This window comes from Morchella importuna (assembly GCF_003444635.1).
Source record: "Morchella importuna strain M04M26 chromosome Unknown Morimp01GS028, whole genome shotgun sequence".
Lineage (NCBI taxonomy): Eukaryota > Fungi > Ascomycota > Pezizomycetes > Pezizales > Morchellaceae > Morchella > Morchella importuna.
The window spans coordinates 214,366-239,898 of record NW_025763425.1 but is presented as its reverse complement, the minus strand read 5'-3'; the positions used below and the strand labels follow the sequence as shown (position 1 = coordinate 239,898).

Here is a 25,533-nt window from a genome sequence, read left to right as displayed (position 1 = left end):
TACGTTTAGAACCCCGTACAGGCTTGAAAAAAGCATTCTTGAGTACGTAGCTGCACGATGTAACTGTACTTGAGATATTAAGAATATCGATAACTCTAAAGATTATAGTATCTGCAGAATTATCTTTTCTGCTCCTCGGAGGAACTTTATCCCTCCGTGCTACCCGGTAAATCTTGATAGGACCACGTCTATGAAGACTCAAAAATTCTGGTTGTTTAGTCTATCAAAGAATTGAGCTAAACCCCAGTCTCAAGATTATATGTTAATGAAGCTTCTACGAGGAATATCTAGATCATATTGTGCCAGGCAGGATTGAGTTCTAGGGCGAAACCTTCAATATCGTTATGAAAGTCTTAGCATATATTATCATGCCGAGTATCTAACCCTGTTTCGTCCTGTCTGATCGTGTTATTCGCCGTAATAATCTGTCAAGTAAGTATGTGCCAAGTGTTCTACGAACATACGCGTATCTATGTGTACCTCATGCAGAGCACTAAAAGTGTTGCAAAAAAGGCTCGATGTACAATAAGAAAACCACGTGAGTAAGTACATGTAGCTCCCAGGGGTAAAACACATACTTTAAGTTTCACTAGGTTTAGTACGCCAGCTTCTCCTGTACTGTACGATTACTAAGGGGTAGTGTGTCAGGTCAGCATAGAACCTGTCCCTTAATATTTGACAGCCAGCAGATTGTCAACGATTAGAATCTAGCATCTAGTCTTTGAAGAGCCAACCTTGTCCCATCAAGTCCGAGGTTTTAGCACTATATCTTGTCCCACTGGCAGTATTACACTGTTGCACACATTATGAAAATAAAACGGCAACCTGCATTGGTTAGCATGGGATTAACGTTCCACAGGACAGAATAATCTCGTGCCCAGCCTGTGTTAAAGATTTGTGTCAGTACGAAGTGCGACAACAAAAAGTCTGGGGACAAGATTAGATAGAGGAGGCTAACACCTTATTAGAAAATATGGGATGGATATTCTGGAAGGTAAGTAATCGAATGAAGTTTAGGAGATAAGTATAGAAGAAGACACAGAGTAAACCCGTAAGGCGCAGGTAATAAAGGGTGTTGTAGAGTAGAGGAAGGACACAGGATCGGCGGTTTCATAGAGGAACCGATATCACCAGTGGTCTCTCGTTTCTCTCGCTGCTGATAGTCATAGTACGTTACGTTGTTATCATGTAAATGCATGCACCTATCATCACGGGCTTGCTCCTACATGTAGACAGTTGTGAGGTACTCACTGGTGTGCGAGGGCTCTACTAGCTTGACTAGTAGCTCAAAGAGTGATTGGGGATAGGTTCGGAAAAGCTTACCGGTAATACGATGACCGAACGTAAGCTAGGATTTAGCCGTAGTTGAAACTGCCAATGGGATCGATTGTGAACCCGCATGAACTAGGCTAGAAATCATGTTCACAGGTTATCACTCGCCGGCCCAATTGGAGTTGTTGGGTATTTTGTTTTTATTTAGTCCATTTATATATGCATCGTTGTAAAATTAGAGTGGGGCAGATACTAATTTTTTGGATGTGAACTTTCTAATTGTGTTGAAAGTCCGCTCTCTGAAGATTGTATCCTATATCCTGTGGTTAAATATCAAGCCCTAAATCCGTCGCTTTGGTGGGTGGTTACACTTTAGGTCCCTGTCCGCCAGCGCCAAACATATACTATAACAACTACGTAACCACTAAGAAAATAAGAGTCTTAGCAAACCTCACGATAGTCACAGATGGATGGGTTCTTAATTCACTATTTCTAACGATGTAAGACAAGAAGGGCGAAGATTATGCGATGGACCAACTATTCTGACCGCCCGTTAGGTGAGAAACCAAGTAAATTGAAGTAATCTACAAAAAGGATAGGGTATTTGTTAGGAATATCCATATGAGCGTATGCAGGGAGGAATTCTAGACAATAGCTATGACAATTAACCGAGTGATGAACCGTGAATGAAGAAAATTGTATCTTGCGAAATAGGGTTATTAAAGTGTATCATTGAAGTTTACGGGCGGATATCAATCAATGCTAAAGCTTGCTTACTTAAGTACAAGGCATGGTAGTTTACATTGGTCTACAAATACTACGCGCCTAAAATTAAAGGTATGAACGAAGCTGTCATTCAACCCAGTTCTAGTTGACGACAACCTTACTTGGGCCAGAAAATTGAGCAGGCCCACAAAGAAATGTTCTCCGAAAATTGAGTGCCATGTATTCCAAGGACCAGTCATGATAGACGAAATCACACAAATGAATTAGAGTTAAAGAGGCTATAATAATAGACCTAAGAATAAGTAGAATCATAAAGCATATCTAACGTTCTCGCCCCCTAAATGTCTTTGCTATCACTAAGAGTCGAAATGCAACAACCACAATCATATTATAAATACCGATAAAAAAGACCCCATGGGAAAGTGAGAGAAAACCCGAATTTCATGTTACCCCTAATGATAATAGAAAGAAATAAGGAAACAATAGATGATGACCATTCCCAACTATGCCCCCTGATGTGTCTCCCCAACGGCCAATTTCCCACCCCAATTGCTCCGGTAGTTGTAAAAAAAAAAGATAAATAAAAGTGAATACACCCTTCCCATGTTCGCCATGATAAAAACATAAATAAACTAAAAACATAGAAGAAAAAGGTAGTAGAAAAAGGTAGTAGAGTGTAGTAAGTATGAATCGGGTATAAGTAAAACGGTATTTTGCTGTACGGTAATGCAATAAGTAACTAGAAGGCAAGTGTGCAAAGCAAGACATAACAAAGCAATCAACACAACTGCCTTATCCAAACTGAAAACAACCCCAGAAAATTTATATAAAGAACAAAAGAAACAATAAAGAGGGTACCAAATAACATGGAAAAACCAAACCGCAATTTCTTTTTTTCGAGTAAAGAGGAAAGAATAAAAACTATTGCAAACACTTAAAAAGAAAATGAGGGGGGGGGGGGGGGAATCCAAGATAAGGAATTTGTAAAATACACAAAAGAAAGTTAAATAATGAATGCAGCGGTTTCCCGCAAGAAAGAAAAAGATATGCTCAGCAATAAAAAAATAATAGTAGCTTAAACATGTGAATGGGCGCGCTCGGAAGCAGCGTCTGCGTGGTGGTGATGATGATGGGAATCTGTGCTTCTACCACCACGTACGCTTTGTGTCTTCCGACCTCCACGCCTTGGAAGTGTGCCGACATCATGTTTACCTATAACAATGTTAGTGAGGACCCGACCCATTACAAGGGGTAAACCATACCATCACAACAAGCTCTAACATTCTCCAGTTTTTCCGAATCCTCGTTCTCAATTTGCTCTCTCAGATCCTCCGCCGAATCATTCAAGTCACTCTGGTCATATATACTGGGGTTGTGTCTGCTGCTCTTGGTACTGAAAGTGCCGAAACCAGAGGAAGGCCTGAACAAGTTACTGAGTCTGGCTCTGCTACTCTGACGCGCAACCTTATCTGAAGGGCGGCTATTTGAAAGCGACGAGTGGTTTCTAGCAGGTGATGACGCTCGTGTTGTTCGCGTATTGTAAGACGAAAGGCTCTCAGCAGCACCGCCGCGGACCGAGCCGGGCGCACCGTTTCCGTTTCCATTACCGAGGGTTGCGTGAAATTCCTCGGGATGATTAACAGGCTCGCCCGCACCCTCTTCCCCAAGTTCTCCTCCGGTCCTCAAAAGCAGGTATGATAAAGCCTAGAAGCAATTAGAATCAATCGCCACATCACAACGCATAACAGAGATCTACTTACATTGAACCAAGTTTCATGGCGTTGCCCTGTTGGTGCCGTGAATTTCAACGACCTTCCAGGCGTAATGACAACCAAACTCTTCCTGTGCAATCCGGGAGGCATTGGGTTGTCATCTGTCACAACCCTAACCGCCTCAATGGCAACACTCTTCGCCCTCAGCTCAGCTCTACCAGCCGTGGTCGGATCCCGTTCACTCCAGTAAAGAGTCCTTGTGTATGGGTGGACCCAGAAGAAACGCTTATGTCGGCTGTGCGATAATGATCCGCGCCCAGTGTTCCTTGTGTATTTCCAAAGGTATTCACCGATCATGGTTTGAGTGATGGCTTGGATCATTCTTGGATCTGTCTGAGCTTCTCCTGCAACAGCCTCGGGCATGATGTTGAATCTTGTATCAATCTCAGAGGCGAATGAAGATATCGATGATCTACGAGATGTAGGTGAAGAAACCTCACTTCTAGTGGCGGAGAATCGGGGAGTGGCATTAGGCCTTGGTGTCGTGCCAGCCTTGGAATTTGGTGTTTCGGGAGCAATTGCCTTGATAGTGTCGGTGTTGACCGGGGTCTTTGGCCTGAAGGAAACGTTGTTCCGCGAAGATGAAGGAAGTGGTGGGGGTCCCATAGAGCCAGCACCGCCTCTCAGACTTCCAGAGCTTCCAGGACGCTTGATGGCACCTCTACGTACTTCATTGAGACCAATGCTGTCGCGAGATTCGTGAGATCGAAGACTGGGTGACCTAGCACGCGACCTATCCCCTCCGAGATACATTGAATCCGGATTGTTGACAGCGAACGCTGGTCGCTTGCCCTTGTCGACAGTTTTAGCAACAGCCATGTTATCAAAAAAGTCATGTGTGATGTCTGTTTGTGCCTCTTGATCCACAGCCGGTGCTTTAATGATTGGGATGTCCTTCATGCCATTGCCAAAAGTGCCAGCTGAGAATGTCCGTTCATTAGCACCCTTAAGGCCTTCAGGTTCCTGTGCAGGAGTCCCAGGTCGCTTCCATCCGCCAAACATCGAGCCAAAAATTGAACTGGCTTTCTGGGGACTAGGCGTAGTCGGGCGTTGTTGCTGTTCCTCCACGGTCTCGGAAACCTTCTTGGGGGTTTCCTCATCGGAAGATACAGATGCATCTCTTGCGGTGGGAATAGGAACCGGGATTGGTAAAGCCGATTTCTGGATGGGCTCGATTGGCGTGGTATCTTGTATTGAGATCTCCGAGAACTCCAATGGCACTTCGGGCACAGGCTCAAACTCAGCAACCTTGTCGAACACAACCGAGTATTCCTCAACTTCAGGCTCGGTCTGCGTTCCCGCAAAGGATACGGGTTCAGGATCGGACTGCACTCCAGTGTCCCTCATGTCCAAGACTGGGATGGCAGATACAGTTTCTTGTAAGACATCTCGCTCCTCCCTCAGGGCTGCAACCTCTTCCTCGAGCTTGACGATAGCTGGCTTGAGGGTTCCAACCTCTTTCTCGAGTTTGGCAGCGAACGGCTTGAAAATATTGACCTCTTCGAGGTTCTTCTGAGCCATTTGCTGTGCGGCTGGGAGGGCAGTGTTCTGCAAGTCGTCACGTTCAGCCTTAAGAATTACAACCTCCTCCTCGAGTTCCTCAATGACTGGTTTGAGTGTTCCAACTTCTTCCTCAAGTTGGGCAATGATCGGCTTTAAGGTATCTACTTCACCACGAGCCTTGATGAAGTCGGCCTCGTTCTTCTCTGCCAACTGTTGGGCAACCGGGAGAGTCTCCTTCAAACTATCTCTCTCCTGCTGCACAGTTGCCAATTCTTCCTCCAGCTTGGCGACAATCGGCTTGAGCGTATTGACCTCTTCAAGAGCCATGACGAAGTTATCTTGGTTCTTCTGTGCCATCTCCTTGACTATTGGAACAGTCTCCTTTAGGTCATCTCGCTCCACAGTAAGAGTCTTGACCTCCTGCTCAAGCCTGACGATAATCGGTTTGAGGGAATTGACTTCAGCCTCATTCTTTTGCGCCATTTCCTTCGCCACTGGAAGAGCTTCCTGTAGACCGTCTCGCTCTTGTTTAACACTTACAAGCTCTTCTTCAAGTTTAGTGATAATAGGCTTAAGAGCGTTTACTTCCTCGAGAGTCTTGACAAAATCAGCCTCGCTCTTTTCTGCAATCAGCTTCATCGCCGGCAAGGCATTCTCCTGGAGATCGTCGCGCTCTTCTGTCAGATACTTGACCTCTTCTTCGAGATCGACGATGACAGGCTTGAGGTTCACGATCTCCTGCTCAAGCTGGGCGATAATTGGCTTGAGGGAGTTGACCTCGGCCTCCTTTTGTTTGGCCATTTCCTTCGCCGCTGGGAGGGCAGATGCAATTTCCTGAAGGCCATCACGTTCAACTTTAAGAGTACCAACTTCCTCCTCGAGTCTAGCGACGATGGGCTTGAGTGTGTTGACCTCCTCAAGATTCTTCTGTGCCATCTGTTGCGCCGCTGGGAGGACAGTTCCTTGCAGCTCGTCTCGCTCCACAGTCAAGATTTTAACTTCCTCTTCAAGCTTGACAATGATGGGCTTGAGCGTGTTAACCTCCTCAACAGCCTTGATAAAATCGGCCTCGTTCTTCTGAGCCAATTCCTTAGCAGCCGGGAGGGTGTTCTCTTTCAAGTCGTCTCGTTCCACCTTGACAGTTGACAACTCTTCTTCAAGGTTAACAATGATGGGCTTGAGGGTCTTGACCTCATTCTCGAGCTGAGCGATAATCGGCTTGAGGTTATTGATTTCTGCCTCCTTCTTCTCTGCCAACTCCTTCGCTGCCGGTAGGGTAGACGCAGTCACCTGGAAACAGTCCCTCTCCACCTTCAGGGTCTCCACATCCTCCTCAAGCTTTGAAATAATAGGCTTAAGAGTGTTGATCTCGTCCTCCCTCTTCTGTGCGAGCTCTTGAGTAGCGGGAAGGGCAGATGCAGTCACCTGGAAGCCGTCGCGCTCCGCCTTCACCACCCATACATCCTCTTCGAGCTTGGCGATGATGGACTTGAGGGTATTTATCTCAGCCTCCTTCGTTTGTGCAAGCTCTTGAGCAGCGGGAAGGGCAGATGCAGTCTCTTGGAAACCATCACGTTCCACCTTTAAGATCTCTAGATCCTCTTTAAGCTTGGAGATGATGGGCTTGAGCGTGTTTATCTCAGCCTCCTTCGTTTGTGCAAGCTCTCGAGCAGCGGGGAGAGCAGATGCAGTTTCTTGGAAACCGTCACGTTCCACCTCCAAGTTATCGATATCCTTCTCAAGCTGGGCGATGATAGGCTTGAGAGTGTTAATCTCAGCTTCCCTCTTTTGTGCTAATTCTTGGGCAGCCGGGAGGGCATTTTCCTGTAGGTCATCACGCTCCGCCTCCAGAGCCACAATATCCTCTTTAAGCATAACAATGATGGGCTTGAGTGTGTTGACCTCCTCGAGGTTCTTTCGGGCTATCTCCTTCGCAGCGGGGAGAGCATTTTCCTGTAGGTCATCACGTTCCTCCTTCAAGGTCTTAACCTCCTCCTCGAGCTGGGCAATGATTGGTTTGAGTGTGTTAACTTCCCGAAGAGCCTTGGCAAAATTCTCCTCATTCTTCCTAGCCATCTCCTTTGCAGCCGGGATAGTAGATGCGGTTTCCTGCAGACTTTGACGCTCCACCTTGAGAACCACGATCTCCTCCTCGAGCTTGACGATGATTGGTTTGAGAGTATTGATTTCTTCCCGGGCTCTGACAAAGTTGGCTTCGTTCTTTTGTGCCATGGCCTTTGCTGCTGGGAGCTCGGTTTCTTGCAAGTTGTCACGCTCGACCTTGAGATTCTTGAGCTGCTCCTCGAGAGAGGCGATGATCGGTTTGAGTGTGTTGATTTCCTCTTGTGCCTTGACAAAGCTAGCCTCGTTCTTCTGTGCGAGTTCCTGGGCAGCTGGAAGGGCAGATGCTATCTCCTTGAAGCCATCACGCTCCGCCTTCAGAGATGCGATTTCCTCTTCGAGCTTGACAATTATAGGCTTGAGAGTGTTGACTTCTCCCATAGCCTTTGTGAAATCCTGCTTATTCTTCTGTGCTAGCTCCTTGGCATTCCTTGCATCCTCCTCAGCCGCTCTAAGCTTTCTCTCTGTTTCCTCGCGGCTGTTTTGTGCTGCCCGAAGCCTATCCGCCGTCAACGCACCCGCTGCTGCCGCCGCAACCAATTTGGCGACTGATATCCTACCATCTTCCTCTGCTGCCGCCAGTTTCGCTACTACTACTCTTGACTCCTCTTCTGACCCTGCTAATTTTGCAGCCGTATTCCGGGCCTCCTCTTCAGATGCCGCCAACCTGGCAGCCGTGGCCTTGACCTCTTCCTCAGATGCAGCCAACTTAGCAACGGTGTTCTTGACCTCTTCCTCGGATGCCGCAAGCCGTTCAGCCGTGATACGGGCCTCTTCCTCAGATGCAGCCAACCGCTCGGCAGTGATCCTCGCCTCTTCTTCTGCCACTGCTAGTCTCTCGGTGGTAGCCCTCATTTCATCTTCAGATGCGGCCAACTTCTCGGCTGTGGTTCGGACCTCTTCCTCTGATGCCGCCAACCTCTGAGCTGCGGCCCTTGACTCCTCCTCCGATGCTGCCAATCTCTGAGCTGTGGCCCTTGACTCCTCCTCCGCCGCAGCCAACCTCTCAGCGGTAGCCCTTGACTCCTCTTCCGCCGCAGCCAATCTCTCAGCGGTGGCCCTCGCCTCTTCCTGTGATGCCGCCAATCTCTCTGCCGTGGCTCTTGCCTCCTCTTGTGACGCCGCTAATCTTTCTTCCGTAGCCCTTGCTTTTTCCTGTGATGATGCCAATCTTTCTGCGGTGGCTCTAGTTTCCTCTTCGGAATCAGCTAACCTCGCTGCAGTGGCCATCATCTCTTCTTCCGCAAGCCTCAACCTCTCCGCAGTTGTCTGTCCAGTCTCTTCGGACTCCGCCAGTTTTGTCGCTAACGCTCTGCCGCTATCCTCTTCCTGGGCGAGTTTTGCCGCTGTTGACCTGACGTTTTCCTCTTCTTGAGCAAGCTTGGCTGCTGTAATCCTCACATTCTCCTCTTCCTGAGCAAGCCTAGCCGATATGGCCCTCGAGCTCTCCTCCTCCTGGGCAAGCCTAGCCGATGTCGCCCTCATATTCTCCTGCTCTTGGGCCAACTTCGCCGCTGTAGCCCTGACGTTCTCCTCCTCTTGTGCAAGCCTCTCCGCAATACTCCTGCTATTCTCCTCTTCCCTTGCAAGCCTCTCCGCAGCCAACCTCGCCTCCTCCTCAACCTGCCTTAACTTCTCCTCTGTTGCCTTGCCGCTATCCTGTGCAGCACGTAGCGCCTCCGCCGCAATCGCACCTGCCGCCGCCGCCGCAACTAGTTTCACCGCTGACACTCTTCCGTCCTCTTCTGATGCCGCCAACCTCTTTTCCGCTGCTGCCAAGTCCTTCTCTGATGCTGCTAATCTCGCGGCTGTGGCGTGAGACAACTCTTCAGATGCTGCTAGTCGATGAGCGGTAGCCATTGCTTCCTCTTCTGATGCGGCCAATCTGGCAGCAATATCCCGTGCCTCCTCTTCTACTGCAAGAAGCTTCGCTGCAGCGACCTTTTCGCCCTCCTCAAACTGTAGGAGCTTCTCGGCCGCTAGCTTGGCCTCCTCGTCTGCCTTGATTAGTTTCTCCGCCGCCACCTTTCCGGCCTCGTCGGACTCGAGAAGCTTTGCGGCTGCTACCTTGCTGGCCTCATCTGCTTCGAGCAACTTAGCAGCTGCAGCTGCGGCAGTGCCTTCAACCACGAGTAGCTTCGCTGAGGTTACCTTGAGCTCCTCTTCGGTCTCATGGAGCTCCTTACTAAGGTCGGGGTGGATGGGGTAGGATACGTCGGATTGCGTGCCCATCTCAATTACTGGGGTTGGGTCGAATTGAACTCCAATGGTAGTGACCGGGGTGGCCTCGGACTGGATGCCAACCTCTGAAACTGGAGTTGCATCATATTGGGTTCCCATCTCTATAACATCCGCATCTTCAGATTGGACGCCCATGTCGTTGGTCTTTTCCACCTCCTCGATTGTGTGCATTGATGACATTGTAGAGAACGCTGTTCGGGGCCTGTCCAAATCATTGATACCCAAAAAGTTGCGAGAACGGTCAAGCACAGGGTAGTCCAGGAGATCATCGGTCATGATACCGCAATCGACCATGGCACCCTTGGTAACGTATGGCATGCTAGTCCTGGTGGGAGTAGTCGGTGCCTCATCCTCCTCTGCAGTATCCTCGTCGTCCTCACCATTAAACATACCATCGCCCAACTCGGCAAACAAGCTCTTGCGCTCACCGGCGCCTGAGGGTCTATGACGTACACTGCTGGGGGATCCGTTGCGGAACTGGAAGGTACCTGCGTCGCTAGAGCTCGCTGAGAACGCTCTGTCCCTGTTGCTGGAGCCGACCGAAAATGCGCGCTCACGGTTTCGGAACATGCTGCTCTGGCTAGGCATTCTGGTTCCCCTGCTCTGAGGTCTACCCATTTTGCTCCTGAGACGTTGGCCTGAACCGGGGATGGGGGTCATAAAGTCGTCGCGACGGTTGCGGCGGTCCTCATACGCGCCATCTGAATCCTCTTCGGTAGATGCAGAGGAGGCAACGCTGTCCCTGTGGCGGATTCTGTTGAGGCCGGGGCGTCTAGAACCACCAAACGAAGAGGCGCGGGAAGTCTTCTTTTTAATGGCCTTTAGGTGCGGACCGGACTCGGTTTCGGTGAGTTCGTCGGCTGAGGTTGGGTGATCGTACACAGGGCTCTCATTGCCAGTCCTATAAGCTTCCGTCTCTGTCGCAGTGCTGTCATGCTCATTGGCGGTCTCGAAAGCATCTGTAGTCATGCCGGTAGCCTCGTTTGCGGTCTCAAATGCGGACTCGTCTGCTTCACCGCCACTAGGTGGGCTGAGGGTGTAGTCTCGGAGGACAACTGAGCTTGATGGGAACTTAGATCTGGTGGGTGAAGTAGGCTCATCTTCTGCCTCCTCCCATTCCTCGTCTACCTGAGTGTTCTTGACTACTTCATCTTTGGTACGGCGTGCACCGCCAAGAAGAGCTGTGTTGAAGATGGGTCGTGGAGCTCCGGACTTGATGAATGAGGCCTTGCCCTTCCGTCTCTTGTCGGCACTACTTGGTGGGCCACCGATAGAATCTCTTCTCAGCCGCGAATTCTCAAGGTCGTCTCTAGCCTCCTGTAATAGGCGTCTAAGCTCAGCCTTCTCGGTCTTTTCTCGGTTCATGTTTGACTTGAGGTTGGTAATCATTCTGTGGGCATGCTGCAGACTCGATTTCAGGGTCTCGGCTTCCAAGTGTGTATTTCTCGGCGTTGGCTTTGTGGGAGATGTGGGAGGGGAGTTTTCTGGTGTGGTTTGAGCGGGCTCCATCACGAACGGATCCTCATTCTGTTCAAGGTCCTCTCTGTGCTCGAGGGAGGCCCGCAATCGGCTGCTCTGATTATGACTATCTTCTAGCTCCTGCTTCAAGTCCTCCACCTTCTTCTCTAGCGTAATACGTTCATTCTCATTTGTAGCCAGATTCCTCCGCATGGTGGCAAACTCGACTTCATGATGCTTATGCTCCGCTTCGAGGTCCTCAAATAGCTTCTCGTTCTGGTGTTTCCACTCATCGAGCTCCTTGATGATATCCTCTTTCTCGTGGCATAGCCGCTGAATCTCTGCGTGTAGTCGGTCTTCAATCTCCTGCTGGTCTCTGGCCTGGGCTAGTAGATCCTGGTTGAGCAATTCCAAATTCCAGTTCTCCTCTTTGTACTTCTGCTCGCTCTCGTCAAAAGCTCGGACCCGGTTCTCCAAATGCTCGGCCTGCTGCTCCAATCTGGCTTTCTCAATCTGTATCACCCGGAGAGCCTCCTCGCGCTCGGACAGCAATGCTTGGAGCCGCCTAACCTCAACGAGCAAACCCTGGCCAAGCTCAGCCGCGAACTCGAGATCGTGTTGTCGGGATGGCTGATTTCGCTGGCGACGTGATGTAGGTTTTGAAGGGGAGTTTGTGCCATGAGCCTGTAGATTTGCTGCGGTCGATGGGGTGATCTGTAGTAGTGAACAAAAAGCTGATTAGCTTAATCTTGAAACCCCCCACAGAGATCTGCAGATCTACCCGAAGAAGGGGGTGAGAGAGGGCAGAAAATAAGATTAAACACCATACATTTCCAGCCGCGTACGGTGACGTTCCACCGCCACCGCCCATGATCTTGTTCGTCAATACCGCCCTTGCGCTCTCTCTGCCGACTTCATTGTACTCCTTCTCCAAGTCCTGCAGTTTCTTCTTCAGCTCCGGGTCGACCGTGTCGCCGGCCTCGTCCAGCTCCTTGATCCTCGATTCATATTCTTGTTGCTGTTTCAGCAGCGCCCGTCCCAGGTTCCCGGCGGTCTCGATGCGTTTGCTGACTTCCGCTAGATGTGCCTCCAGCGTCCGTTTGATCTGTGATGGTGACGATGTGGGCAGGGAAATGAGATGACTGTTGCTGTCCTGGACCGATGTCCGCTGCGGAGTCGTAAACGGGTCGTCCATCTCGGCAGACAACCTCTCCAACCGTAGTTAGGGGGTTCGTCGACGGGGGGCGGTCCAGAATTGCCCACAGTGAATTGGACCGGTGCTAGTTTAGTAAACCCACAGCAGGATTGGGAGGGAGGAGAAATTATTGGGTTGTTATATAATGGTTTGTGGGTGGGTTTAAGGAAACGAGCGACGAAGGTCGGACGGCCGTGGTAGAAGAGGGAGGGGGTGTGAGATTAATAGCTGTGAGTAGGCTGGCCTGGACTAGGCACGGCTGTGAGGGAACAAGCGTGACTGAAAGTTTGCAGCACGTTCCGTTCCTGAACGAGGAAGCTAATCGTCAAGGGTCTGAGCTAGCGGACTTGCCGAGAGAGACGAACGACAAATTTAAACTAACCTAGGTACTGTAACTGGGGTGAACCTTTTTTGCCCTTGCTTCCTTTTCTCTAAGAAGGATGGAATTATTATGAAGAGGGATACAAGAGAATGCGACCGCTAAAAAATAAAATTGGTGATACAATAGAGAGAGAGTGAGAGTGAGAGAGAGAGAACAAAGTGATGATGTCAGAACTAGGAAGTACCGAGCACCAAATGGGATGTGGGGAGTAGGGGCCTCTTTTTGGTTCACGTTGAATGAATATCTAAGAGACACGGCCAAGTTCTCTCTTTTGAAAAACTGCTGCTGACGTCGCTACTAGCAGTATCTGCTGCGCGGAGTTGTGAAGGAAAGAAAGAGAAGAGAGAAGGTGAGAAGGTGAGGAAAGGGTTGGGCCGGGCTGGGGGAAAAAAGGAACAACAAGTAGAGGTACAAATGTGATTTCTATTTCCTTCCTTAGACCGACAATGACCTGTCCACCTGAGAGAGATCTGATTGTCTGACTGACTGGCAGATTGTTCTGCTGGCCGGTGTTCGCTAGCCAGTGGTTGGACTAAGTATGTAATGTAGAGATGGGTAGTAGCCGCCCAGGATTTTCAGGTTAGATTTCACCAATGCAGACCTGTCGATGAATGGATTAGATTCGAATATGTATGTAATGTAGTTCGTTTCTGTGGCAAGCAAGCGCAGCAGCAGCAGCAGCAGCAGCGATGGATGAATGGAATGAGCTGCTTACTCTGCCTCTCTCTCTGCCTATGGGGGGTGAGTGGGTGGATGGATGGAAATGGATGAAGAGGAAGAATAGAGGCGCTGGTTCACCCGTGGGTCTCGATCAGTTGTTCGTTGACGCGCTCCAACGAATAGCAACAGCGGCAGTACGAGGCCAAGGCTGCCGCGGGTTCAGTTATATGTTTCGATCGTCGACCAGTCAACAGCAACGCGAGCGCCCAGCACAGCGATGATCCACGTGTACGCAATATTGCTGCACGCGTTTTTAACTGTCGAATTGAATTGGCGGGGCTGTGGGGGGATACGTGAGAAAGTGTAGAAAGGAAACTCGTAATAAAAACAAAAACAAAAAAAACACGCGAAGGGCAAGTCTGTGCAGCAAAGTGGGATACTAATAATAATAATATGGAGAATTGGAACTTAGTGGGTATGACTGTTGGATGTGGAGTTTGGGTAGTACCAGCGGCCAGTTGGTGGGGAGCGGGCTGGAGAATTTGTGAAGGGGGGTATATAAATTTGAGATGTGAGAGAGAGGAGGGCGGCTAGAGCCAAACACTACTTTGAAATTGAAATTAATAGAGAGAGTGTGGAATTAAAGGAAACCTTCAATTTGTTAGACATACAAAAAGGAAACAATTAAGGAAAGTGACAAGTGAGGGACACGATATTATGGATATGATATGTATGATTCACGAAATTGGTGATATGAGGGAGGGAGGGGAGGGGCAGGCAGCAGCTCACTGAGGCGAGGCGACCTAAAGGTAGGGAAGAAAGAAACTCATCCGGGGAGGCGATCAAATGATCTCTGATATATCCTTATAATATTCGGGGGTGGGTGGATACTCTTGATCTCTCTTTTACAAAACGGGATGAGTCCCCCATCTCACCCCCTGTTCAGAACCAAACAACAAGCAAGAGGTTCCCAGTCGTTCCTACATGTAGCCAACACTTTTTGCACTAGCCTGGAAGCTATCAACAAACAGTAACGACTGAACTGGGACATTAACCCGATAGGCTATGTGGCTCAGACCATGTCTTGGTAATGACCAATTAGCCACAGGCTGTGGCAGTACACCACTCACCACCACCGAATCGATCTGCCCTGTGGTGGTAGGACCGACATCATCCCTTCCTCCGGAAGCCACCAGCTCTTACGCGTTGTGCCGTGCCGATTACTTACATTAGAGATTACGAGGATCCCCCAGAACATCTTAGAAGCTCTCGAACATCCGTCATCACAATCAAACCTGAATCTCAAACATCTCCACATCGCAATCATTGCTATTAGACCAGACATCATCTCACCTCAAGGTCAAACCCCCCCACAAAGCCAACTCCAGAACCAGGACTAGAACCAGAACCAACGAGCCAGTCATGCCCTCACCACCACCCCCTTCATCAGTCCCCCTCTCGGCCCCAGACGCGCCCGTCCCCTTCTTCAAACGCGCCCCCAAGTCCAAATCAATCCGAAAACGGCCCGCCACGCCCCCCTCCGACGACTCGTCCTCCGACTACAGCTCCTCCGACGAAACAAAACCCATCAAGAAGCGACGCAACCTCAACCAAAAGTCCAACGCCGTCACCACCACCTCCGTCACCAAGCCCAGCAGCAGCAACACCACCACCGGCTCCGCCGCGGTCGCGCGCACCTACGCCCCCGATGCCTCGCGCACACTAACCTCCGCCAACGACGCCACGGCCACAAACTGGCACAACGAGATAACCGGCTATACCTCGCCGCCGCGGAAAGTACTCGACAGCAGCACCTCCGCCGTGAGCGACGAGCCGCCCGTCGCGGACGGAACCTACAAGGGCGCCTCCAGCTACGGCAACTTCATCAAGAAGTCCAAGGACGCGCCCGCGCGCACCGTGGGGCCCATGAAGGCGCCGAGCAACATCCGCTCCATCACCGTGACCGACTATGCGCCCGACGTGTGCAAGGACTACAAGCAGACCGGCTTCTGCGGCTTCGGCGATACGTGCAAGTTCCTGCACGCGCGTGAGGACTATGCGCAGGGCTGGAAGCTGGATCGAGACTGGGAGATCCAGCAAAAGGCGGGCGGGAAGGCGAAGAAGCAGGAGGATGCTGAGGACGATGATGAGTGGAAGGAGCTGAAGGACATTCCGTTCGCCTGCGTCATCTGTAAGAAGGACTACAAGGAGCCGATTGTAACGAAATGTTCGCACTATTTTTGCGAGAGCTGCGCAATTGGACGGTATAGGAAGAACCCCGGGTGTGCAATCTGTGGCAAGCGGACAGACGGCGTCTTCAATGTTGCAAAGGGTCTCCGGAAAAAGCTCCAGCGAAAAAAGGAGAGGGAAGACGAGAAAAAAAAGGAAGAGGAGGAGACGAACGAAGATTAGCTTGTAGTTATGGTCTTTTTTTACTTTATGTATCTGTATTATAAGACTTTCACCTGGGAAAATATCACGGCGTATTTGGCAACTCACCCCACTCTGCCGTGATCTACGCTCTGAACTTGATTAGTACCGCCCCTCCGCAAAAGTGTTCATGACGGACCTCGCCTTGAAGTAAACCAACTGTCTTAGACACGCTCCAGCTCCAGCTCCAGCTCCTGATCCCGCCCATGTTCCACCGAGGCCCTTTACTGCACACCATAAGACGTCTCTTTCCCCGGGCAGCTATTGTGACTGCAATACTCCCAGCTGCAGCTGGCCCATGCATGATATATCGATAATGCAGCTCTTATCCAACACCCCAACCTCAATCCTTATCCTTATCCAGACACATGCAGGTACGATTAAGTAAAGTATGTAGGTACAATATTACCCCCAGAGCCTATGTAATTCCCCGTCGCGATCATGTCATGTGTATGTGCCACTCATCAGCTCCTCCCTTGAAACTCTCGCAAATTTCGCTGCCTAAAAGGCCAAATATCCTTCTTGACCCGGTTAAATTTCTCCACTGCACTAAATACATGTACGGTACATGTAGTTAGTGCAAACCGGGGTTGAATCGTCGTTTCATTTAGACTAAGCACGGTAGGGAAAGGAAGGTGTGGTGACCCCTGCAGACTCTGCAGTCAACCGCTCCGGATTTGGTTGCAACAGTGAAGTGAGCGAGTGATATCCTGTGAGGAGCGTTAGTGCTTACATGACGTTATTATAGTTGTATGCAATAGTAACCTGTAGAATTAATAGAATTATTAGGCCCTTTGTCCCAACCCGGGTGGGTGTGATAACAAATAATTGTAGACCATACCAATACGGGTTTCTTATTATTATTAGTGTCTAAGTATTCAAAGCCAAGCCCACCTCAACTCCATCTTCCTCTTATCCCCCAAACCTTCTAAGGAACAAAGTCTATCAAAGCAAAAGATGCAGCAAAACACCGAATGAGAAAACAAGCCACCCAATGAACCAACACCCCCCCCCCCCCACCCTCTAACCACAGCAATAGTACTTGCAGCAATGCAAAAACTCCACCACGCTGTACGTATATACCACAACCGAAACGATAACCATTACGACCACTACTTCCCTTTCACTTCCCAACCCGCCCAGCAACCTCCAGTCCATCTCCTCTCCCCTCCGTCCACAATACCACATACCAACCCTCGTCCATACCGTTGAATACAGCAGTGCATATACAGCCACATACAGTGCCTGTTCAAAGTGTCTTCCACAGAACCGCCCCGGTACGGGGGTAATAGAGTTTAGAACAAAGATCTCTATGAACGCAATAACAGATGCGCCGACGGCAATGATAAACTCGGGCGCTACCCATGGATAACACGGGGTGTTGATATTGGGCAGGAGGATAAGGAGGTAGAAGCATGACGATGCAAATGGAATCGCGGTGACAGTAGTGTAAAGACAACGGAATCCCGTGCGGAGAAAGCGGGATCTCATGAGACATGAGAGTAGGCGGGTACGAAGATTGGTCTGTGCATGTAGAGGGGGCCTAGGGAAAGGGAGACTCCTCTCGGCACATCTATTTATTATGGCCCAGATCTAGATAAGTCAGACATTGCTCCACTTTTTCAGAAAGCCGTTATTAGAAACTTACAATAACAAGCCACATGTAGAAACACTGTGTAGCCCATACGATATTAATCAGTCTGAAGAAAAAGATCCTCCCATTACCAAGACACCTCTCTCTATAATAGTAAAGGCCCAGCAGTCCTGTCATGCAGAAGGCAATAAAGATGCGTATAACGATGACCATGCCATCAGAGATCCACTCGAACGGGGACTGGATGATCTCCGTGAAGATATACCCTTCCGGAGGAAACGCAAAATCGAGTTCATCCTCTAGCTTTCATGTCTATGGTAAGCGCTCACTCACCAACCAACAGCAGCACAGGAACTAAATACTAACCATCAAGACTATCAGTATCACACTCCTCTCCCAGGTCACGACCCGAATGTTGCTCCTGCTGGACCTGCTGCAGCAACGGGGTGTGTTCATTTACCCTTCTCTCGGCACTAGGTTCTCCTTCTCTCAAGCACGAAGGGCCATGTTCATGCCCCTTCGAACCCTTCGAGCCTTTCGACTTTGAGCCTTTGGAGCAAGAACCACCAGTACATTCACTCTCCCGTGGACGGGAGTTCTTTGAAGGCATTTAAACAAGCAGCAGCAGCGGTGATAATTGATTGTATGATCTCAACTGGTAGTGTGGGTATCAAACAAGAAGAACTGACGATCAAGAATAGAAACAAAATAAGAGCGGGGAATTCTCAAGCCACCTTTCAAACGCTAAACACCAAAGAGACAGATCTGCAAAATAACAACGAGTGATCCAACGTGAAGCGTGGCCCCCAAGAAACAGAGCTGACTAATGCCAAACAGCGAAAGCAGAGCTTGGACACCAAGAGAGCTCGGGCGCCAAAACACACACGGCCCTGATGTTCTGGAAGCTGTCTTTCTGGTTGATCCCCCTGAAGCTCCTTCTCGAGCTGCCCGGTAGTAGTGAGAGGAAGAGGTAACAATCTACGAGCGAGCGAATGGGGGAGGGCCGCGCCCTCTCAGCTATATAATCAGCAAGCATCCTCCCCCCCCCCCCCCGCGCCCCCTCTATCTCATGGGGGCGTAAATAACATCAAACCGCAAATTCATCACACGAGCAGAATATAGCGGGGAGTGGAACATTCGTCATCTTATATCTCTACACCGCACACACCGGACGCGCACACGAGCTCTTGCGAGAACCAGATAACAAGCATCCATCCATGGCCCATTCCCTTTCCTTGTGTTACACAGATCCCCCAGGCCCCTACACCTCGCCTCTCCCCGAACAATCCGGGAGGACCTACATATACAGATAGAATGTAGGTACGAACGTGATCCCGTGGAACCCTATTCTCCAGCTTTGGCCTTCCCCTATCGCCCCATAGGTTTCGGAGCAGAAGACTCAATTTGCCCCATTCCAGGCGCTCAGTTCCCGGGTCGGGCGGCAGGGATGCGGAGGTGGTTGTGGTTGTGGTTGGGTTGGTGGTAGGTACCAAGGTTAATAATGATGGGGATGGGCCACATTCGGTAATCTGTCACGCGAGCTCTTATCGTGGGTCTGTAGACAAGAAAATATGATTTGAAAATGCAGCAGCACACCACGCGAAGCCCTTTCTTTAGTTTGAGGCTTGATTTCCACATATCCTGCTTTTTCTGCTGAGTAGACAAAAATGGCCACGCTGCAAGGGTCCCCGGAATCCGGGGAGGGGAGGGTTCTCTCCCACGAGTGAGGTTCCATGACTGCAGCCAAGGTGACTGACTAAGCAAGCCACCCTCCGGTTCAGGGCTAGACACCTTTTCTTTGTGACGGTCTTTTTGGGGGACCGCGCTAAGACCCGGTCAACGCACACAACTGAAGCTTCCATCCGCACACAATCAAAGGTCCACGATTGCCATCCAAGAACTTTTTCCAACCTCCCGCCGCCGACAATTCCACGCCCATCGCAAACGACCAAATAAAACACCAAAAAAAAACACCCTCCCGTCAATCCTTTATCCTAAATAGTGAGTAGCCTGAAAAAAAATGCCACAAAATAAATGAATCCCTGATGGATTCTGGCGAGAATTCTCGATAAATCGCTGAAGCTCTCCCAAACCCCATCAACTCAAACCCCCACCAACCCGCCAAAAACACAAAGCCAAGAAATACAAAAACCAGACAAACTAACAAACATCCCCACCACAGATCCGCCCATCATGCCAGGTGTTTCCGTCCGCGATGTCGATGCCCAAAAGTTCATCGAGTCCTACGCCGCCTTCCTCAAGCGTCAAGGCAAGCTGGCCATCCCCGGCTGGGTCGACACCGTAAAGACCGGGCACTTCAAGGAGCTCCCCCCCCAGTCCCCCGACTGGTTCTACGTCCGCGCCGCCGCCGTCGCGCGCCACGTCTACCTGCGCAAGTCCGTCGGTGTCGGCCGTCTCCGCAAGGTCCACGGTGGCCAGAAGAACCGCGGCTCGCGCCCCTCCCACCATGTCGATGCCTCCGGCTCCGTCGACCGCAAGGTGCTCCAGGCCCTCGAGAAGATCGGCGTGGTCGAGCTTAACCCCAAGGGTGGGCGCAGGATCTCACAGACTGGCCAGCGTGATTTGGACCGTAAGTGGCTCTCCTTTCCGTGGAGGCTGTGTTTTTTTGCTCCCGTCCCCCCTCTAGCCGCTGGGAATATGAGCGGTGTTGGACGAGGGGCTGGTGTCGGGGTTGTGCTAATGTTTGTTGTTTCCGGTGGACAGGTATTGCTCAGACTACCATTGAGGCCGAGGAGGAGGAGGAGGAAGAGGAGTAAATGGGCGGGGTCTTTTTCTAGCACGGATTACAATCAAATAAAAGTTTTTTTTGTGCCGGTTCGCTTCTTCTTTTCTCTTCTTTTTTTTTTAAACTACATAACTTTTTTCAAATGGCGCATCTGGGGATACCAGGGGAAATTTCATTGGGTGTTAACATTGTCCTCCGAATTCTTCCCCCCACCGTTTCGACCTAGAAAAGGGTGATATTAGATTGATGGTAATCATGAATTTGAATGGAATTGAGAGAGCCACAATCACATGCGCCTGTGTTTGCACTTTTGTGACTTAAAAGTGACGTAGAATAGCGTTTTCTCACTCGTGCCGTCGTTTTCGATAAAGGCAGTAATCCCGTAGCCCATTAATCAGACGATTCGGCTCCCCGTAGCCCAAAACCCCACATTCTTGTGATCCAGTCACCTGACCCCACTTCAACCCTTACCCTGACCTACCGCAAAAACCTTCAAAGTACTACCAATCACAACCTCACCTCCACTCACCATATATATATAAAAACCCACCACAGACCATGGCCACCCTGCGCACGCCGCTGCTCCGCCTGTCCCTCCCCCGCGGCCCCGCCGCCGCCCCGCGTATCTTCCACCGCCTCAACAGCAGCGACACCCCCCCACCCCACCACCCACCACCCCGCAGCCCCGCACACTCGAGGGCTTCCTCGGCGGCGACAGCAGCGCCCTCAGCCGCACGCGCATCCAGCGCGCCACGGCCGCCGCTGAGACCCCCGAGTTCCCCAGCTTCACGGGCAGCGACTCGTTCCTCGGCAGCGGCACAGGCATCGAGGATAACCTGCACCACCTCAATGTATACGCCACAAAGCACAACACGCACATCACGTTCACGAAGCCCAACAAGGACGTGATCCTGACGCTGTCGTGCGGGAATGTCGGCTTCAAGAAGGCGAACCGCGGCACGTTCGAGGCCGCGTACCAGCTCGCCAGTGTCATGTTTAGTCGCATGGAGGAGCGTGGGCTGCGCCCGAAGCACCTCGAGGTGGTGTATAGAGACTTTGGGCCGGGGAGGGATGCGTTCACGAAGGTGCTGTTGGGGAAGGAGGGGAAGAGTATTAGGGAGAGTGTGGTGAGGGTGACGGATGCGTCGAGGTTGAAGTTTGGAGGGACGAGGAGTAGGGCGATTAGACGGTTGTAGCTGGGGGATTTGGGGATTTGGGGATTTGGGGATTTGGGGGGGAGGGATGGGGAATTGGGGGTGTACAGTTCTTTGCCTGTATCATATTTTCTAGTTTGGGGAGCTTAGAGGGGCACTAATTATAAGCATTGCTGTGTCTAGCGGTTTGGGTGTTCAATTGTCGTAGTCTGTGATGTTTCCCTGTATCTGTCTAGCTGTAGCAATTGAAAAGCCGTGGAATGCCATTGCCTGTCCAAACCACTCTCCCAACACAGCAATTGAGTTGAGTTACTCTCTGACTTACGTATGTAGTTGTCTGCCGTGGCCATCCCTCCACACATGACCATCCGTGTCCAGCCGCACTACCGCTCACTCGCCCGAGTGACAGGGCATGCACCGCACCGCGCACCCTCCAGCACCACCCACCTACCTGCCAACGACCAGCACCCCCAGATCCCCCACCATCACCACCACCACCACCACCACCACCACCACCTACCTGCCAACGACCAGCACCCCCAGATCACCACCATCACCCCCACCACCACCACCACCACCACCACCACCTACCTGCCAACGACCAGCACCCCCAGATCCCCCACCATCACCACCACCACCACCACCACCACCACCACCTACCTGCCAACGACCAGCACCCCCAGATCCCCCACCATCACCCCCAGATCCCCCACCATCACCACCACCACCACCACCACCACCACCACCTACCTGCCAACGACCAGCACCCCCAGATCACCACCATCACCCCCACCACCACCACCACCACCACCACCACCTACCTGCCAACGACCAGCACCCCCAGATCACCACCACCACCAACCCTTCCTTCCCTCCACCGCCACCCTTTCCACTCCACAGATCTCGCACTCGCCTCAATCCCAGTTACCCGGCCCACTCCCCGCACTCATGATCCTCTGTCTGACTGTCTCACCTTGATAACGATAAGGCAGCGCAGGCCCAGCGCACATAAAACTCTAGATTGATCTGCCAAACCACCACAGCCCAATTGCAAACGCTTGCAGCAACACCATGGCCTTCCCCCCACAGCACATCCCGCACAGCAGCCGCCATGGTCCACCCTGCCCATGGATCCCGATCCCCGACCAGCGCATAATCTGCATCGAGCACCCGGCCATCATCCAGAACATCGACAAAGGGATCGCGACCCTCGGCGGCGAAAAGGCGCTCGTCAAGGTACCGTCCCTCCCTCCCTCCCTCCTGCCCCCTCTCCCTCCGATAAAACTAACAGAGAGTGTTAATAATCCACAGCTCGCATCGACAAACGGAAACTCGGGCCTGATGCTGCGCTTCCGCCCAGACGACCCCATGCAGCCGCCGATCCAGTCGCGCACGGTGCCGAGTAACAGCGTGCTCGTCAAGATCACGGTCCCGCGGCGGCGGCGCAAGAAGCGGCGGGATGCGGAGGGGCGGGCGGTGGTGGATCCACGCCCGGTCGAGGAGCTGCCGCTGCTGGAGAAGCTGCGGAAGTCGAATGGGAAGTACAAGGTTGAGACGGTGGGCATGATTGAGCGCACGGTGCGGTTTCGAGGTATATATATCCGCTTCCTGTGTCTGTGTGTGTGTGTGTGTGTGTGTGTGGAGAAGAGAAGGCCGACTGACCGGGACTGCAGATATGGCGAATTACCAATTCAACACCTCGCGCTCACCCTTCGTCGCAAAGATCAAGTCCACGGTCCTCGACTGCTCCTACCCCTCCCTACAGCAGTTCGCCCTCTCCCCCGGCAAAGGCCACCAACCCATCCTCGAGATCCTCCCCCCACCCTCCTTCTCCAACACCGTCATGCAGCACACCTACTACTACCGCCAAAACCCGGCCATCAAGAAAGCCCTCATCGCCGGCAAGCCCGCGCTCCTCAACCTGCAAGCCGCGCCCAAAACCCTCACTCCCATGGTACACATCAGCAGCCCCAACCTGCCCTCCAAACCGCTCGACATCCGCCCCTACGAGACGCTCGACGCGGCCGGCAAGAAGTGCGTCGACCACCTGCGCGCGCTCTTCGCCCAGCGGCCCATCTGGACACGCCGCGCCCTCTTCAACCACTTTCCCAAGAACCTGCAGAGCCTGGTCCGCTTCTCCATGGTGCACGTCGCATACATGTGGCGCGCCGGGCCCTGGCGCGACACATGCGTCATCTACGGGCTCGACCCGCGGTCGAGCCCAGAGTACAGAAAGTACCAGAGCGTGTTCTTCCAGGTCGAGACGGAGAAGAGCCAGAAGGGCAAAGACGACGCGCGCAAGCGCAACAGCCACATCTTTGACGGGAAGCAGCTCGTGCGCGACGGGCGCTGCTTCCAGCTGTGCGATGTGACGGACCCGCTGCTGTGCAGTCTGATCGAGACGGGGAAGGTGCGGCGCGTGTGCGATATGGGCGATGGGTGGTATCGCGCGAGCACGATGGCGAAGATTAAGGCGATCATGAGGGGGAAGATTCGGAGTTTGGCGGAGGGGACGGTGCCGGCGGATAGTGAGTTTGTGGATGTGCTGGAGCAGGAGAGCGAGAGTGAGAGTGAGGAGAAGGAGAGGAAGGAGCGGGAGGTGGCGGAGCGCGCGGCGAGGAAGATGAGGAGGCTGGGGAGGGAGGCGGCGGCGGAGGCGGCGGAGGCGGAGGTGGAGGCGGAGGAGGCGGAGGCGGTGGAGGAGGCGGCGGATAATGATGGCGAGTGGGAGGAGGAGCTGACGGAGGAGCAGAGAGTCGATGGGAGGGTAGAGGAGCTGATGATGGAGCTGTTGAAGCAGGGCGGTGAGCATGCGGGGTATGAGGGGTATCTGGAGGATGTTGGGGAGGAGGGTGACTTTGATGTGCTGGAGGGTGAGGAGGATGAAGATTAATTAACTGGTTAGCTTTTTTTTGTATATAATTGTAGTTAGCAGTCGATTGATCATTGACACTGGGAATAGGTAATAATGCGAGTGCTATGCCATGATCGAATAGAATTATTTCGAACCACATGTTGGGGAAGCTTCTCCAATAATAATAGTTCTCATGTAAATAACAAACAACATCAATATAATTGCTATTTTGCCAGTGGAGATCCATCTGGCTTGGATAAACCGGATTCCCTGATCACGGGTTGGTCAATTACATATATATTACCGGGCCCGGGAAACAAGATGATCACGCAACCTGCACCAACAACGCAAAAAAAACTTCGCGGCAGAAATATTTCAACCTTCTAGAGGGTAGGCATACATACATGTATGAGACAAGAATATAATCGCAATATGTCATACTGCAATATTGGTGTAATTTCCTTCGGCCGCCGGCGTTTTTTTTTTTTTTTTTTTTATTTTTTTAATTCATACTCGCATGCAACCTTTCAGTTATGGCGGAGCACTCAATCTACAGTACAAGTACAGGGTTTCACCCTTTATGCCTACTAGTCGCTCCTTTCAGCAGGATGTGGAATACCCCAACCGGCTCAAGGCCAGCACTCATACCTAGCCACACTCCATCACCAGTCCACATGCCCCATTTGGGCGCCGGGTACATGGAAAACTCTCCCCAGGAGCAGAAACCACATGCCAAGCCAGGAAAAGAACCCACGAATCTCAGCGCCGCCAAAAGGCCCGTCCAACTGGCAGTCGACTATGCCAAGCCAGGCATTTAAAGTGTGCGACGGACTGAAGTGGACTGACAAGGACTACAGTCGACTACAGTCCTGTAGGAGGATCAGTCCGTCCAAAAAGTGCATGACTACCCAAAAGGGTTTTGTTAGTTGTTTGTTATGATAATATTACGGTGATTGAATTAATCTCAATCCTTCAGCAGTGTGAGAAGCACAAGACAAGACCTTTTTACTATTATCCAACAGTGGTGATACATATTGTCTACGAGCTCCAGGCTGAGAGCTACCCCAACCTAGTAAGAAAGCGACCTAGGGGACACCCCTGAGAGCCCTGCTGTAGTAGTCATAATGCAGTAGTTATCATAATGCAATCCATCATCCGTCCACAGTTGTCTGTAGTCGACTATAGTAGGACGGCGGACTCCCAGTCTTTGTCAATCAGTCTCGTCCGGCCTAGGACCGGACCGTTGAGCCCACGACTTGGGATATATACTGTATCTTCCATGTATTTTGGCTTGGCGCTATCACGTTTAACGGAGCCCACGCGCTGAGATACGGATAAATATAGTGCTGGTCTCTGTGCTCTACTATATCTATCCGTTTATACTACGGCCCGAGTATATTAAATTAGGCACGACTTCCTAACTAA

General features: G+C 51.4%; 7 protein-coding genes across 7 annotated transcripts; 4 read left to right on the top strand and 3 right to left on the bottom strand.

Annotated features, from left to right (window-relative positions):
• Positions 1 to 3,073: 3,073 nt before the first annotated feature.
• On the bottom strand, positions 3,074 to 12,288 carry LAJ45_08176 (uncharacterized protein; the record flags this gene model as incomplete). The annotated part of the gene is made up of 4 exons (XM_046117728.1): positions 3,074 to 3,210; positions 3,261 to 3,702; positions 3,759 to 11,807; positions 11,923 to 12,288. 4 exons carry the CDS (start codon positions 12,286 to 12,288, stop codon positions 3,074 to 3,076), a joined length of 8,994 nt encoding a protein of 2,997 aa, XP_045969015.1.
• Positions 12,289 to 14,752: 2,464 nt separating this feature from the next.
• On the top strand, positions 14,753 to 15,742 carry LAJ45_08175 (uncharacterized protein; the record flags this gene model as incomplete). The annotated part of the gene is made up of 1 exon (XM_046117727.1): positions 14,753 to 15,742. One exon carries the CDS (start codon positions 14,753 to 14,755, stop codon positions 15,740 to 15,742), a length of 990 nt encoding a protein of 329 aa, XP_045969014.1.
• A 64-nt stretch (positions 15,743 to 15,806) lies between these two features.
• Positions 15,807 to 16,064, bottom strand: LAJ45_08174 (uncharacterized protein; the record flags this gene model as incomplete). The annotated part of the gene is made up of 2 exons (XM_046117726.1): positions 15,807 to 15,845; positions 15,900 to 16,064. 2 exons carry the CDS (start codon positions 16,062 to 16,064, stop codon positions 15,807 to 15,809), a joined length of 204 nt encoding a protein of 67 aa, XP_045969013.1.
• A 719-nt stretch (positions 16,065 to 16,783) lies between these two features.
• Positions 16,784 to 17,964, bottom strand: LAJ45_08173 (uncharacterized protein; the record flags this gene model as incomplete). The annotated part of the gene is made up of 3 exons (XM_046117725.1): positions 16,784 to 17,353; positions 17,409 to 17,653; positions 17,721 to 17,964. The coding sequence occupies 3 exons, from the start codon at positions 17,962 to 17,964 to the stop codon at positions 16,784 to 16,786; spliced, it is 1,059 nt and encodes a 352-aa protein (XP_045969012.1).
• A 1,057-nt stretch (positions 17,965 to 19,021) lies between these two features.
• LAJ45_08172 (uncharacterized protein) lies at positions 19,022 to 21,296 on the top strand (the record flags this gene model as incomplete). Its single annotated transcript, XM_046117724.1, has 6 exons — positions 19,022 to 19,077; positions 19,210 to 19,355; positions 19,537 to 19,944; positions 20,079 to 20,127; positions 20,518 to 20,597; positions 20,656 to 21,296. 6 exons carry the CDS (start codon positions 19,022 to 19,024, stop codon positions 21,294 to 21,296), a joined length of 1,380 nt encoding a protein of 459 aa, XP_045969011.1.
• A 318-nt stretch (positions 21,297 to 21,614) lies between these two features.
• Positions 21,615 to 22,232, top strand: LAJ45_08171 (uncharacterized protein; the record flags this gene model as incomplete). The annotated part of the gene is made up of 1 exon (XM_046117723.1): positions 21,615 to 22,232. The coding sequence occupies one exon, from the start codon at positions 21,615 to 21,617 to the stop codon at positions 22,230 to 22,232; it is 618 nt and encodes a 205-aa protein (XP_045969010.1).
• A 93-nt stretch (positions 22,233 to 22,325) lies between these two features.
• On the top strand, positions 22,326 to 24,147 carry LAJ45_08170 (uncharacterized protein; the record flags this gene model as incomplete). Its single annotated transcript, XM_046117722.1, has 3 exons — positions 22,326 to 22,490; positions 22,566 to 22,845; positions 22,928 to 24,147. The coding sequence occupies 3 exons, from the start codon at positions 22,326 to 22,328 to the stop codon at positions 24,145 to 24,147; spliced, it is 1,665 nt and encodes a 554-aa protein (XP_045969009.1).
• Positions 24,148 to 25,533: the final 1,386 nt, after the last annotated feature.